Below are 13,764 nucleotides of genomic sequence, written 5' to 3' on the forward strand. Positions count from 1 at the left end.
CTCACTGAAGAATTTTTCCACAGGAGTCACAAGCTGGTTGATCTCCTCCAATTCTTCCATTCCAATTTCTGGAAAGGGAAATACCTCAGCCTGAAGGAGAGAAACTGACTTAGTTTTCAATGCAGTAGTCATAAATACAGAGTAAAAAGCAGGCATATTCAGTTGCTCATCTTTCTTTTATGAGGCAACAATTTCACAGGGTATGAGGGGGAAATAATTACAGAGCCAAACACACGTTTGCATGCTTTCAAACAAAATCCTTTGATTTAACTGTCATACGTTCAAATATCGTTGATATTACCTTGTTAACTTGACCGAGGAATAAATCTTTGGCATATGCGAGGTTTCTTGAATAGGTTTTAATTGACCTCTGCTGGGTAAAACAAGAATCATATTTTGGCCTTATACAGCATAGTAGCTGTTTTCGGATCTGTAAACAGTTGGAGTGGCCGATTATTCTATAGATGTACATCATTCCCTGAACGAACAGACGCGCTAACAGCGTGGACTAAATATAATAGATCTCAAGATAGCGCATAAGTTTATGGGCACATCTCATTTTGATGGGCACATCTCATTTCGATTGATACAACTCCGAATACCTTAGTCCTCGCTCCTCTGTTTACACGTTAGCACCGCCCAAGTGAAATCTACGCGCATGTCAGAATTTACTTCCGAGGGCGCACTGCGTCACTCCTACCTTACGGAAACTCAGAGCGTTGTTGAAATCTGCCGTTTACAGTTACATTTACGGTGCACCAAAAACCGAGTACCAGTGCGCACTCCAACTGGGGACACGGTGGGTCAAGTAGTACAACTAGAAGCCGTTAAAGCACTAGTTGTTGATTAGTTGAGAATTAGCTGAGAAATAAGATGCGCTTGCGCTCTCTCTCTCTCTCTCTCTCTCTCTCTCTATCTCACAATCTCATGTTTTAATGTTTTTGCTCCTCGTGCCTCAAAACATTTTCCGCGACCCGGAAATTGTTCTCGAATCGCCAGCTTGATGAGTTTCAAGACACGATCTGTGACCAGGTTCATACGAGTCCATAACTTTTTCGGACCGGTGTCGGTACTAGATAGAACCGCATGATCGCCACGTTGGCGCGTCAGCTCCCACACACCCAGGCTACCGAAAGACCTCCGTCCGTCCACATCTAGCAACCCATCCCTATCTAGTACCGATGTCGTGCCAAAGTACTTACCCCCGAAAAAATCTGTATCCCCAGTGAATTTCAGTGATCAAAACACGATGAAAAGGGGAGAGGATTAGTGAAGTGGGCTATCATGTTTCCAGCGAGATCAAATTCAGTGGCAAAATACAGATAGGTGGTTTCCTGTTAGAGTACACGTAATTGTATTCCAATTGACTGATTTGTTTATTTTTTTAGAACCACTGATAGCCGCGTCAAGTAGTGATGGGTAGATGAGGCATCCTGAATCGTTTCGACACAGTGACACAATGTATTGACACTGTGTTGACACTGTGTTGCTGAATACTGACACCTGGTGGACTTGCAGGAAACATTTGACAGGGTCATCTGACACTGATCTGTCAAACTAATTTTATCCAATTCCATTGATTAGCGACGTGATGTGTTTTTATATATCCTATTTCGTATTACTTTCCATCGCACTAATTATTCTCTTATCTAATTTATATATTTAACTGAATTATTGTTGTATTGCACTGGAGAGGGGAGCTCTCTAATCTCGTTGCACACTTGAGTACAATGACAAAGGGATTTCTGATTCTGATTAGGCATTTGCTTTCACATTATTTTTACATACACGCAATTTCATAAAAAAAATCTTTGATATTCGAGACGCAGTTGATAAATTAAGAGAACATCTGTCTGAATGCCCAAGTAAAAGTGTTGTGAATGAGAATGGACTCATTGTAATTAAAGATTTTTATTCAAAAGAAATTAGTTTCTCCAGCGTTTTGTTATTCAGTCTATTTCTTTTTTTGAGGCAATTTCCCCCGCCTTTGGGAAAATCCTCTCACAAGGCACTGAAGAGGCCGGTGTGCACAACGCCTGTGTGGCTAATATAAATAGGTGAGGGAACGTTGCCTCCATGGACTTCCAGTATAAGAGCGGGTCTTCCGTACGTGCAACGTGTCCTGCTGACATATAGCGCTGCACCTCTGAGTGCGCATCAACAGTGACGTCTTCCATCTTGCGGATATTTAATGCAAAGTAACGCGCCAATAACTCGATGCTTGTTTTGAGCGTCCATCCTGTTGACAGATGCGCTTCCTTATGAACACAGTTTGGCGCGCGACCGCTGTGTCGACACGATTCTGGTAGTGGTCACGTGACTTTCTCAAAGCAGTACGCGCACCGACACGGGGTTTGCCCTGGAAGCTCGGCGCGCGCATCGACGCCTCGGTGTCGCTGGACCCATCACAAGCGTCAAGAGTAGCAAAAGAATAAAAAAAAAAAGTCACTCGCGTTCAGCGTCGGACTCGAGGTGCATTTAATGACCACTTACAAAGTAGGAAAGTTACCAGGGGATACCTGCCAGAATAGGCAAATATCATAAAAATATTAACCCCAGACATCAAGTGACTTATTCTGTGTGCTTATTGGATCATTTTGAGTAAGTGTGGCAAATTTGAGCAGGATCCCTTTTTCCTATGCAAAGTTACTGGGGGGGATACAGATTCTGGCAGCACCTGCCACAATAAGTACCCTCCCTCCAATCACAAAAATATTAACCCCAACCATCAAGTGACTTATTCTGTGTATTATTGAGATCATCTTGAGTAAGTGTAGCAAATTTGAGCAGGATCCCTCTTTCCTAAGCAAAGTTACTTGGGGGGATACAGATTCTGGCAGCAACTGCCACAATAAGTACCCCCCCCCCAATCACAAAAATATTAACCCCAGACATCAAGTGACTTATTCTGTGTACTTATTGGATCATCTCACACACACACGAGACCACCCTAACCTCGCAAAACAGCATTGTGATGTGTTTCTATATGCCCTATTCAGTACTGAATTCCATTGCACTGTCTTCTTTATTTATCTAATTTATATATTTGTCTGTATTATTGTTGTATTGCACTGGAGAGGGGAGCCCTCTAATCTCGTTGCACACTTGAGTACAATGACAATAAAGGGATTTCTATTCTATTCTATTTCTATTCTATCTTGAGTAAGTGTAGCAAATTTGAGTAGGATCCCTCTTTTCTAAGCAAAGTTACTGGGGGGAATACAGATTCTGTTTTGTGATAGGAGGGGGGGTTGACCTATTCTGGCAGGTGCTCCCAGAATCAGTTTCCTCTGGTAAATGCACCTCGAGTCCGACGCAGAACGCGAGTGACTATTTTTTTGTATTCTTTTGCTACTCTTGACGCGGCTATCAGTGGTTATAGAAAAATAAACAAATCAGTCAATTGGAATACAATTACGTGTTATCTCCCAGGATACCACCTATCTGTATATTGCCACTTAATTTGATCTCGCTGTAAACATGATAGCCCACTTCACTAATCCTCTCCCCTTTTCATCGTGTTTTGATCACTGAAATTCACTTATGGTAGCTTCATTGATTGCGAAATTTCTTTGGTCTAACGAATGCAAATGCAGGTAATTTCCCCCCAATTTCGACGAAGTCAAATGCTTACTTTACGCGTTAAATTGTAGCGAATGGTGCGCTGAAAACCACACCGACGGATACTACCACTTTTATGCAAAACCTAGTTTAAATTACAGCAAATCAAAAACACAAAATTTTACATTCTTCATGCCTTTCAATGAAAACAAACATAGAAACATCGCGCCGCCTTCAGTCACGGCGTGCGCGCTCCCACGACGGGATACAGATTTTTTCGGGGTAAGTACTTTAGCACAATGACACCATCCCTATCTAGTACGTACTAGCTCTTACGTCACTTCCGCTTATGCCCCGACAATCAGTTGCCGCACAGCAGTGGAACGTTTACGTTTCTCCTGCCAAACTTGCAACAATGCAGTGGTTCACTCAGGCTACAAGATTGTATGAATATAATGTCTGTATATAGTGTGAAGTATTTCTCAAAAAAACATTTCCATATTTTCCCACCGACCCTGACGTGACGTTTTCGACAGGCACGCAGAGGACACCAAAAGAAAAAAAAGGGTGATTCTCGCAAAGGTAGCAGTATATGTACTTAATATTTTTAATTATTATTATTTAGTAATTCAGAACATACAAATGTAATAAACAGGGGTGACAAAGTCAATTAAATATAATACATAAATATATCATAACGCGTGACGCGAAGGCTACCGAAGGACCCCGTCCGTCCACATCTAGCAACCCGTCCCTATCCAGTTCTGACACCGGCTCAAACATAATGTGGAGCAAGACCACAAAAGGGGCGAGGAGACAAAACACTGCATATTCGTAACCTCGACGGGGATGCACAATTGAAGGGGCACAAGGGTGCATCTGTGGGTATTGGGACTGGGCCTATGAACAAACCCAAAAGGGCAGGTTATGTGTCACGTGGTCACTCCCGACTTCCTGTTTACTGCATCAACGTATAGTGGATTGCAACATCGCGACCTGGTGCTCGCGTTTTTATCCACACGAGTAAAAACGGATTTTAGATTTTAACACCTCGCAAATCGGTTCGTGTATATTTACAGCCATAGCCATGGTTGCCAATCAAACTTGATGACTTGACGTCAAGGAAACGCGGGCTGGCCGTCACAGATCCTGGACCTTTCCGTGGGCACCAACTGTCTGAACGTGTGGGTTGTCAGTTTGTTTTGAATGCAAAAAAAAATGTCAGCAAGAGACTAACTGAGAAGGGATGTCCTGGCCGGTCTTACCGTTCCATTGGACAAGGAGCTGCGGTGTTTGAAGGCGAACGAGTCCGGTTAGAGCCCATCACCACGGCTCGAGACCGAATGATGGCCGCCTCACCTTGCGCGGCCGGCGGCTTCAAGGCTACTGGGCTGGTGGCCAGAAAGGGTGAAGAAATAGTGGATTTGATAGACTTATTTTCCAAGACCCAGTACAGAGCAAAGGAAGTCACGCCTTCGGTGAGTGTTTTTGTTTTGTTTTCTGTTGTAACTTTGTGCTGGCATCTGCCAACTTGATGCAACTCACATCTCATTTTTTGTACAGCAATATTCACAAACTCATGAAACAAACCTGAGCAAAAAAAAAAAAGATTTGTTTCCTTAAAATGCTAGAACACCCAAAGGTTTGTCATTTGACACTTCTACCCACTGATCCTAAAGTTCTGTCTATCGACAGCACTGCTTTTAGCTAATATTTCTATATCAAGGTGTGAACAGACGCGTTTGTTGTAGAAAAGAGGCACACGATTTGGTTAGGAGTGGGGGTAACACCAACCCATTTGGATGAACCTTTTGTTGCGCAACACTTTGCCTTTACTACATGAATTGATAATGAGCAACTTGGATGAAATCAACACACGTTTTTTTCTATTCTTGTATAATTTATTGATGCGCTAAAAAAGTGTGAAACTGACAGAGAGAAGGAATGTAATTTGAAGTCATTCCAATCACATTTTGTTTCTTTTTAGGAATACACTAAAGACAAATTACCAATACAAGAAACCTATTAAATGTACAGATTATACTGTGTTGTGTCATGGACGAATAATTCAATACATCTCAAATGTTCTGCTCAAACTTCTTTTACTGGCAACCACATAGTAACAACAACTTAACATGTTTTTCAAACATCTTGTTCTCTTTTCTCTAACATTGTCACATGGTATGTAAGAGGTGACTTCACCCCCTACCGGAGAACTTTGTAACACTATCAGTATTTAGTATTCACACTCAGGATACCACATCTAGTATTTACAAAAAATAGTGCATATACTATGCAAAAAAACTATTTTGAGCTGCACCACTGCTGTTTTTGAAGTGGGAGGTGATCATTTGGTGTTGTCCTGTTTTGCTTTCCTGATGCCACGGGACTGGCTGGCTCTCACTGTTCTCAGATTGGCTTAAGAATGCCCTTTTTTGTGATTATACACAATGTACAACGGGATTAGAGAGCTTCACCTCTATAGTGCAAATATAATTAATAAAATAAAATAATACGATTAGTCGATTAGTCTAAAAAATAATTTAATAATTTTTTTTCAAATAATCCAGCAATTATTTTGGAATTGATAATTATTCACAAAACACTTGTGAACACTTATTTAAATTCTTTAGTAAAGCAAAAAAAAAAACTGTCACGTCTCTTTTAAGCCAGCATCATGACGTGTGACCCTGAATGATATATTTCTCTGTTGATGCATTTCAGTGAAACAATATGTGAGCGCATGTTCAGCTGCCCAAATCAAAGAATGAACAAGAAAAAAAATAACTAAAAAAATAAACAACTCTTAAATAAGCAAGTTTTAAGAAGACTGTTTTAAAAATCTGTTTATGTACCTTTTATGTGCATTCACAGTACAAAATCGTTCTGTACATGCAGTAAACAAATAATTCTTTTAAACATAGAAAACTGCGGCTTATAGCCTGGTGCGGTTCGTATATCTTTGTTTTTTTCCCAAAAAAAGAGTTGATGCGGCTTACACGGGTGCGCCTTATAGCCTTACAGTTAATTGGTTTAACTAGTGGGTGGCTATCGCTACGATGAAAAATAAGTTCGTAGATGTCTTCAAGCCAAACTAAATGTGAGAAACCTTTAAGAAAAATTATTGTATAGTTAAAGTTAGAGCATCTTCTGTCATCAATGCCATGTCAAACTTATACAATACAAGACCACTTTATTTATCAAACGCATTTCACAACAGCTGCAGCTGTAACAAAGCGCTTTTCATATGGTGCAATATAAATTAGCGGAAAATTAGCACACAAATTAAAAGACAAACAATAGATACCAGAAGAACAGCAGAACAGCGACAGTCTCATGTTCTGTCAAAAGCTAAAGAATAAAAATGTGTCTTCGAACAAATTTTAAAAGTGGAAGGAGATGGGGCTTGCCTAACATTTAATGGAAGCTCATTCCATAGGGAAGGCCAGGCAACAAAAAGGCGCGATCCCCCTGAGGCTGCGCTTAGTCCTCCGTACCTCCAGTAGCATGTGGTCCTCAGACCTGCGGCAGCGGGCAGGTGCGTAGGGGTGGAGGAGCTCGGAGTGGCACGTTGGGGCGCGGCCATTAGAAGATTTGAAGCTGAACAGAAGAATCTTAAAGTAAACTCTGAAATGCAATGGGAGCCAGTGAAGCGAGACCAAGATTGGGGTTATGTGATCCAGTCACGAGGTCCAGTTAAAAGACAAGCAAGAGCATTTGGCACCAGTTGGAGGCGCATTAGGGAGGACTGGCTGACTCCAAAGTAAAGTGCATTTCAGTAATATAGCCGAGATGTAACGAAGGCATGGATTACTGTTTCTAAGTGCTGCTGGGAAAGAAAGGGCTTCACTTTGGCCAGATGCTTAAGATGGAAGAAGCTGGATCGAACAACAGCACTGATTTGTCGATCTAATTTAAAATCATTGTGGTTCACCCTGTAAAACGCTTTAGTTGGATCTAACAAGACAAGACACACAGTCTCCAGTATTGTTTGCCAAGAGGAGATCATTCAAAATAGGTCCATCCCAAAAGATGATTTTTCTCCCGATTTGTCTATCAACCCAAATAAAAGAGTTATTCAGAATCAGAAATTAGAAATCCTTTTATTGTCATTGTACAGTGTGCAACGAGATTGGAGAGCTCCCCTCTCCAGTGCAATACAACAATAATTTAATTAAATATATAAATTAGATTAATTAAAGATGCAATAATGAAATAGAAAATAAATAAGACATTGGATAAATAAAAACACATTACGTTGCTGTTCTGCAAGGTAGGGGTGTGTGTGCGGGGGTGTGGGTGTGTGTGTGTGTGTGTGTGTGTGTGTGAGAGAGTTCAGCATGGAGATGGCTCTCGGGAAGAAACAGTTTTTCAGTCTATTAGTCTTTGATTTGATGCACCTGTAGCGACTGCCAGAGGGCAACAGGTCGAACAGGTGTGAGTTTGGGTGAGTATTGTCTTCGATGATATTGAGAGCTCTGGTGTGACACCAGGTGGTGTAGATGTTCAACTGGGAGGGGAGAGGGCAGCCAATAATCCTCTGCGCTGTTTTAACTGTCCTCTGGAGCCTCACTCTGTCTGCCTCAGTGCAGCCGCTGTACAAGGTGGAGACACAGTAGGTCAGCAGGCAATAATAATAATAAATAATAATATATAACAATAGCAATAATAGATAAAAAAAAAAAAATAACTCTGAAATAAACAAAAACCAATGAGGTCAAATACTGAAGACAAGTGCAAATGAATACAAACAGAACTTTTTCCAACAGGATTTAACACAATTTAACTTCTCTCATCTCTAGTGTCATTTTGAGGATACTTTGTGTAAATTCAGATGCTCCTCTTGTGTTGATTATTCTTTTTTTGGATGGTAAAAACTGCTACATGTTTTGCTTTAACCTTATCAATACAGACAAATCTGAGTACTTACTGAAATATTATTGCAATTAATTTGAAAAGGCACACATATATTTGTGCAGTCACAGACTATGGGAAGCATGTTAGTGATTCTCTAGTTGTTTTTTTTTTCCACTTTTAAAATTTGTTCGAAGACACAGGACATCATCCTAAACATGACCTGTATGTTGTGCCGGCGCATGAGGTCTGCACAGAGATGGTGAGGCCGAGCGCTTTCAGGAGCACCAGCGGAGTAGATAAAAAATTATTTTCACGTGTTATTCTTTATGGGTACGTAAAGAAGCGTAACCAGAAACGTTACCTACAAGCACCAACATAATTTGACCGGAGTGAAAGAGCTCCACTAATGCTAGCTACATAATACTCAAAGCTGAAACACAACACTGTGTAACAATTACTGCAACCCGCTGCTTCGAGAAATGAAACTTAACGCTGCACGTTGATACGTCGCGCATAGCAACAACTTCATTCCAACTGTGTCATTTTAGTTAGTTGGTTAGATGGACTTAAAAATATCTAGCTTTTTACGTTCTATCGTCTTCCAGCATTACACCCGGGTGACGTCGCTTGAAATATGTCCATACCTTGGACTTTCTTGTCCGCTATTTTAGCTGCTTTGGGGTGCTGCTCTCCTGTTCCCCGCCTGTAATGCTCGGATCTGCCATTTTTGCTGTTCACCTTTCTATTCTGCTGTGTAAATTTGTTTTCTAACTGAATGTATGCACGTGTGGATGTATATACATCGACACTCGACGGTATGTTGTGGGTACTAACGTATCTACGTCATCGGCACGCGATGTCCACTTATTTTTATTTTTTTTTAAAGCAACGCCGACGGTACGGTGTGCGCGCCGACGTATATACGTCATCGGCATCGTCAACTAGTCAGGACAGTCCGGGATGTGCTGATAAATATCTAATATATGATTGACATCAAACCTCTTCATCATGATGACATCAGCCGTTTCCATCTTTTGGTCTGAGAGTGTCTGCTAAATTGCTAATGTAGCCGTTAGCGTATTTTATGTCCAGATACGTATTGATTGAAATACAACATTTCTTTTCATAGTTGCAGGCTCTCCGCCCTAACACAGTTCTAACCAGACTTCTGTTAAAAATCGACTGTACACCTAAGCACTTATTTGGGTCCTTCCCGACGCAGTATTTTACTTTAGCGATTAGCACGCTTAGCGACTCATCATTTGCCTCCTCGTTTAAAACGCTACTTGTGAGTCGGCTAGTTTTTTTGTCGTCACGGAGCTCGTTGCTGCTGCTGTCCACGGACTTACATACAGTATGAATAAAGTTCATACATACAAAAAAAAAATATCTTTCCTTTAGCTGGTGTATGATCCCCAGTCTCTGCGGGACCTACAGTGCAAAGTTGGCAATTAAGCTGCATTCAAGTGTAATTGGGGTAAGACGTTGCCTGGTGATATCCTGGCGGAAATCTTCCGTGTCAATGCGCGGCGCTGCGGCAAACTTGGTGGCCGGCTGACAAAGCTAAAAAGAGAGCTAAAACATGCTTCGTCCACTGCTCGATCCTAAACGCATGGATGTACTCCGTTGTGGCGAGAACCCTGTTAGCTACCAATCGGACTTCCAGGAGAGCTATTTCTTCAAATTGACTTGGATTTCCTCTGCCTGACGGAGACCTGGACGAGCGCCGGTGGACTATTACCGCCTGCATGTTCTTACTTCGATGCGCCGAGAACTTACGGTCGTGGTGGAGGAACGGCAAATATTTTTAAAAACAATTTTGAATGTAAACAGTATATATTGGCCACATAGATCAGCAGCTTCGAGAGCACTTTCTTTGAGGTTGGCAGGGCTACTCCTGTGCTTTACAAACCTCCTAAATACAGCAAGGAGTTTCTGAATGACTTTTCAAATCTCGCAGAAATTATGCTAAAATATGATTCTTTTGTGCTGTCCTGAAAATGGATTGGCAAAGACTTTTTGAGACTCATTGACTCTTTGAATTTAGTGCAATATGTGTTTGGCCCCACTCAAACAGGGACATACATTAAACCTTGTCCTTACTTTTGGTTAATCGTGTAAATGGCAAACAACACGACGTTATAAAGTTTCGTTTCCAACTATTTATTCCGCGACCATCCTCCTCGCACAGGCTCACAAAAACACATGTAAAGGAGCCTCGCAGATCCTTGCGATATCCACTCACACCATGAGGGATGTTAACAATCTTCCGCTTTCTTTAAACAAAAAAGTAGAATAAAAAATGGCAGCAATTCTGAACATTATAAAATGTATTAAACAGAACACAAATCCAAGGAAAAATTCACATAACGTGTAACTTCACTGTACCCATACACCTTCTTCTACGGCTTTAAGAAGCGCAGAAGCACCTTTTTTTTTTTTATAAAAAGTTCAACAGTCAGCAAGTTGTGACTTTGCATCTGACCAATGCACTTCTTTGATTTTGTTTACCTGAAGGAGTTCTTTAATACTGCTTATTTCTAATATAAGTCTCTTTTCTATGACATGTTTTGTGGATTTAAGTGCATCAAACAACAAATGGTTATCCGTGACACAGATAAGAGAGAGTATTCAGGTCAGCTTTTCCAGTGGTAAGTTCAGAATAGAGTGTAGCCAAGAACATGGCATTGTCAATGCCATCTGACGTGGCCAATGTTTCTCCTTCCAGTGTACTACTCACTACATGTCTGATTTCCTTAGATTTCCAAAACAAAGAGGAGAATTTTCCCAATTTCCCCATGAGAGCAATTAAAGCCCCTCCCTTTGTCCCTCCGTCTGGGAGATTCCCCAGTGAAGCATCACTGAAGACAGTAAAACTCAAATCATCAAATCAAATTTTATTTATGTAACACTTTTCATACATAAAATGCAGCTCAAAGGGCTGTACAATAAAACATCCCAATTACAACAAAAAACTAAAACCCACTCCGCCCACCCAACTTAAACACAAGACACATCCACATGCACGCCTGAGCTCGCATACCCACACAACATTCGCATTCACACAACCTCATAAACTGTCTTAATAGAAAGACAGAAATGGCATGGCAAGGCACAGAGAAACCATATGAGAAAATGTACCGGGGTCGGTCATCTGCGCTGAGAGGAATGACAGCCCACGGCCATAGGGAGCGCCACCATCACTGAGACCCCTGGCCCAGATTGACCGGGGTAGACCTTACACATAGTGCAGAGGGCCCCGGTCCCCGGGGCCTGAGGACCCTCTGGGATGAAGCCCCCCCCCCGTGAGAAGGCCAGCCACACCTCCCAGCGCGGAGGCCCCCCATGAGGAAACACTGGAGCTGAAATATATAAAAGAAAAATGATAATGCGAAAAGACAAAGAAGCTAAAAATTAAAAGACAATAATAGCTGATAAAACGACAGAGCTACAATATATCAATGAAAAATTATGATGCTAAAAGACAAAGAAGCTAAAAATGAAATGACAATAAAACGACGGAGCTAAAATATGTAAAAGAAAAATGATGATGCTTAAAAGACAAAAAAGTTAAAAATTAAAAGACAATAATAATAGATAAAATGACAGTCCTGAATTAAAAGAGTAAGATAAATCATTTTAAAGCCAAACTAAAAAGGCGAGTCGTCGCGAGGGTTGATATGATAAGAGCAGGTTGGATAAATAAGATGGCCAAGACCGTTAGGACATTTAAAAACTAATAAGACACCTTAAAATCAATCTTGAAACACACGTGGAGCCAATGCAGCGATTTTAAAACTGGCGTAATATGTGCTGGTCCTTGGTCCTTGTCTGCACCCGTGGCTGAATTCTGATGTAGTTGTAAGCTGGAAGTACTCTGTTTGGGAAGAGCAGAGAGCAAGGCATTACAATAATGTAAACGACAGGAAATAAAAGCATGCATTAGCACCTCCGTGTTAGCCTGAGAAAGAAACGGGCGGACTCTGGCAATATTCTTAAGGTAATAAAATTTAAAGGCAATTTAAAAGGGTATCGATAGGCCTTGTGTCATCAGGAAACAGCAATATTCAGCTGTGTGTCATCAGCGTAGCTGTGGAAGCTGATACAGTGTCTCCTGATGACATCCTCAAGAGGACGCATATACAGATTAAAAAGTATTGGGCCTAAAATTGAACCTTGGGGAACCCCACATTTGATTTCATGGGTTTTGGAGGAACAAGTATCCATACTTACAAAGAAACGTCTGTCTGTGAGATTGGAATAAAATCAGTTAAAAGCAGTACCAGAGATGCCCACCAGGTTTTTAAGTCTATTTAATGAAATGTGGTGATCACCTGTGTCAAAAGCAGCACTTAAATCCAGTAGCACCAAGATTGATAGTTTTTTCACGTCTGCAGAGCACCTAAAATCATTTAAAAACCTTAAAAGAGCTATCTCTCTACTGTGGTTCATTCTAAAACCCGATTGTAATTTCTCTAAAACATTATTTGTATTTAAAAAAATAATTTAATTGTAATAAAAACAATTTTTCTTGCTTAAAAACGGTAAGTTGGATACAGGTCTGTAATTATTTCAAACTCTAGTGTCTAAATTGCTTTTCTTCAGAAGGGGCTTCACCACCCCCGTTTTAACGGCAGTGGGGAAGACACCCGTCTGAAGAGTACAATTTACTATATTTAAAATCTGTTCCTCAAAAAATCCATAAAATGCCTTTAAAAGAGGAATGGGAATTTGATCTGAAAAGCAGGTTGTTTGATTTACATGGGAGAAAACTAGACCAAGTGTCCTTGCATCAACCTGCGCAAAACCTTCCAGTTTCCCCTCTGGTAAAAATGACTGTCCAGGGTTAATAAAACTTACATTTTGACGGGCTAAAAGACTGGATCTTATGTCTGTAACGGTTCAGGGAACCGTGAGAAAGGAAAACTGGACCCAATAGCAAGCGAGGATGGTTGAGGAGGATTTATTGAAGGGTTCGGGGGGAGAGGAACGGGTGCCGGGAGCAGGGCTGGAGGACAGGTGGAGGAGCGGCGAGCCAGCGCCGGGGTGCTCGCCGGGGTGGCGAGGTGTGCGCTCGCGGAGGTGCAGCGGAGACGGCGCGCTGAGTGTGCACCGGCGCTGTGGCGGGAGGAACGCGGGCGCGGAGAGCGGCGTGGAGGCGAAGGCGGCGGCGAGCCGGCGGAGGCTGAGAAGGGCAGGCAGGCGGCGTACGGGCGTACGAGGTGCGATCGACGCTCCGGGGCTCGGCGGCTGGCGGCGGAGGATCGGGCTCGGGCTGGCGCTGGGCGGCTGGAGTGAGAGCGAGGACAAACAATGGTTTACTCGGGTTGCATAACACAAGGAGCA

General features: G+C 41.8%; 2 protein-coding genes across 7 annotated transcripts in view; one reads left to right on the forward strand and one right to left on the reverse strand.

The window, feature by feature from the left end:
* The window catches only part of acad9 (acyl-CoA dehydrogenase family, member 9), a 116,980-nt gene extending 112,024 nt beyond the window's left edge, over positions 1–4,956 (reverse strand). For 2 of the 4 annotated variants that reach the window (XM_088308676.1, XM_088308675.1), the window contains exons 1-2: positions 302–595; positions 1–90 (exon numbers count right to left, since the gene is read on the reverse strand). The exon at positions 1–90 is cut by the window's left edge and continues 4 nt beyond it. In XM_088308676.1, the coding sequence (XP_088164802.1) occupies positions 1–90; positions 302–475 (264 nt within the window). In that variant the 5' untranslated portion in view covers positions 476–595. The other 2 variants (XM_088308678.1, XM_088308677.1) reach the window with 2 other exon arrangements.
* Positions 4,521–13,764, forward strand: part of mtmr14 (myotubularin related protein 14) — a 141,260-nt gene continuing 132,016 nt past the window's right edge. For all 3 annotated transcript variants that reach the window (XR_015845787.1, XM_088308672.1, XM_088308673.1), the window contains exon 1: positions 4,521–5,039. Coding sequence is in view for 2 of the 3 variants with exons in the window: in XM_088308672.1 (XP_088164798.1) it covers positions 4,905–5,039 (135 nt within the window). In the remaining variant the exon portion in view is untranslated. The remainder of the gene's footprint in view (positions 5,040–13,764) is intronic.

The sequence above is a fragment of the Idiotropiscis lumnitzeri genome, chromosome 11, assembly GCF_059441095.1.
Source record: "Idiotropiscis lumnitzeri isolate Australia: NSW breed Sydney's pygmy pipehorse chromosome 11, RoL_Ilum_1.0, whole genome shotgun sequence".
NCBI lineage: Eukaryota > Metazoa > Chordata > Actinopteri > Syngnathiformes > Syngnathidae > Idiotropiscis > Idiotropiscis lumnitzeri.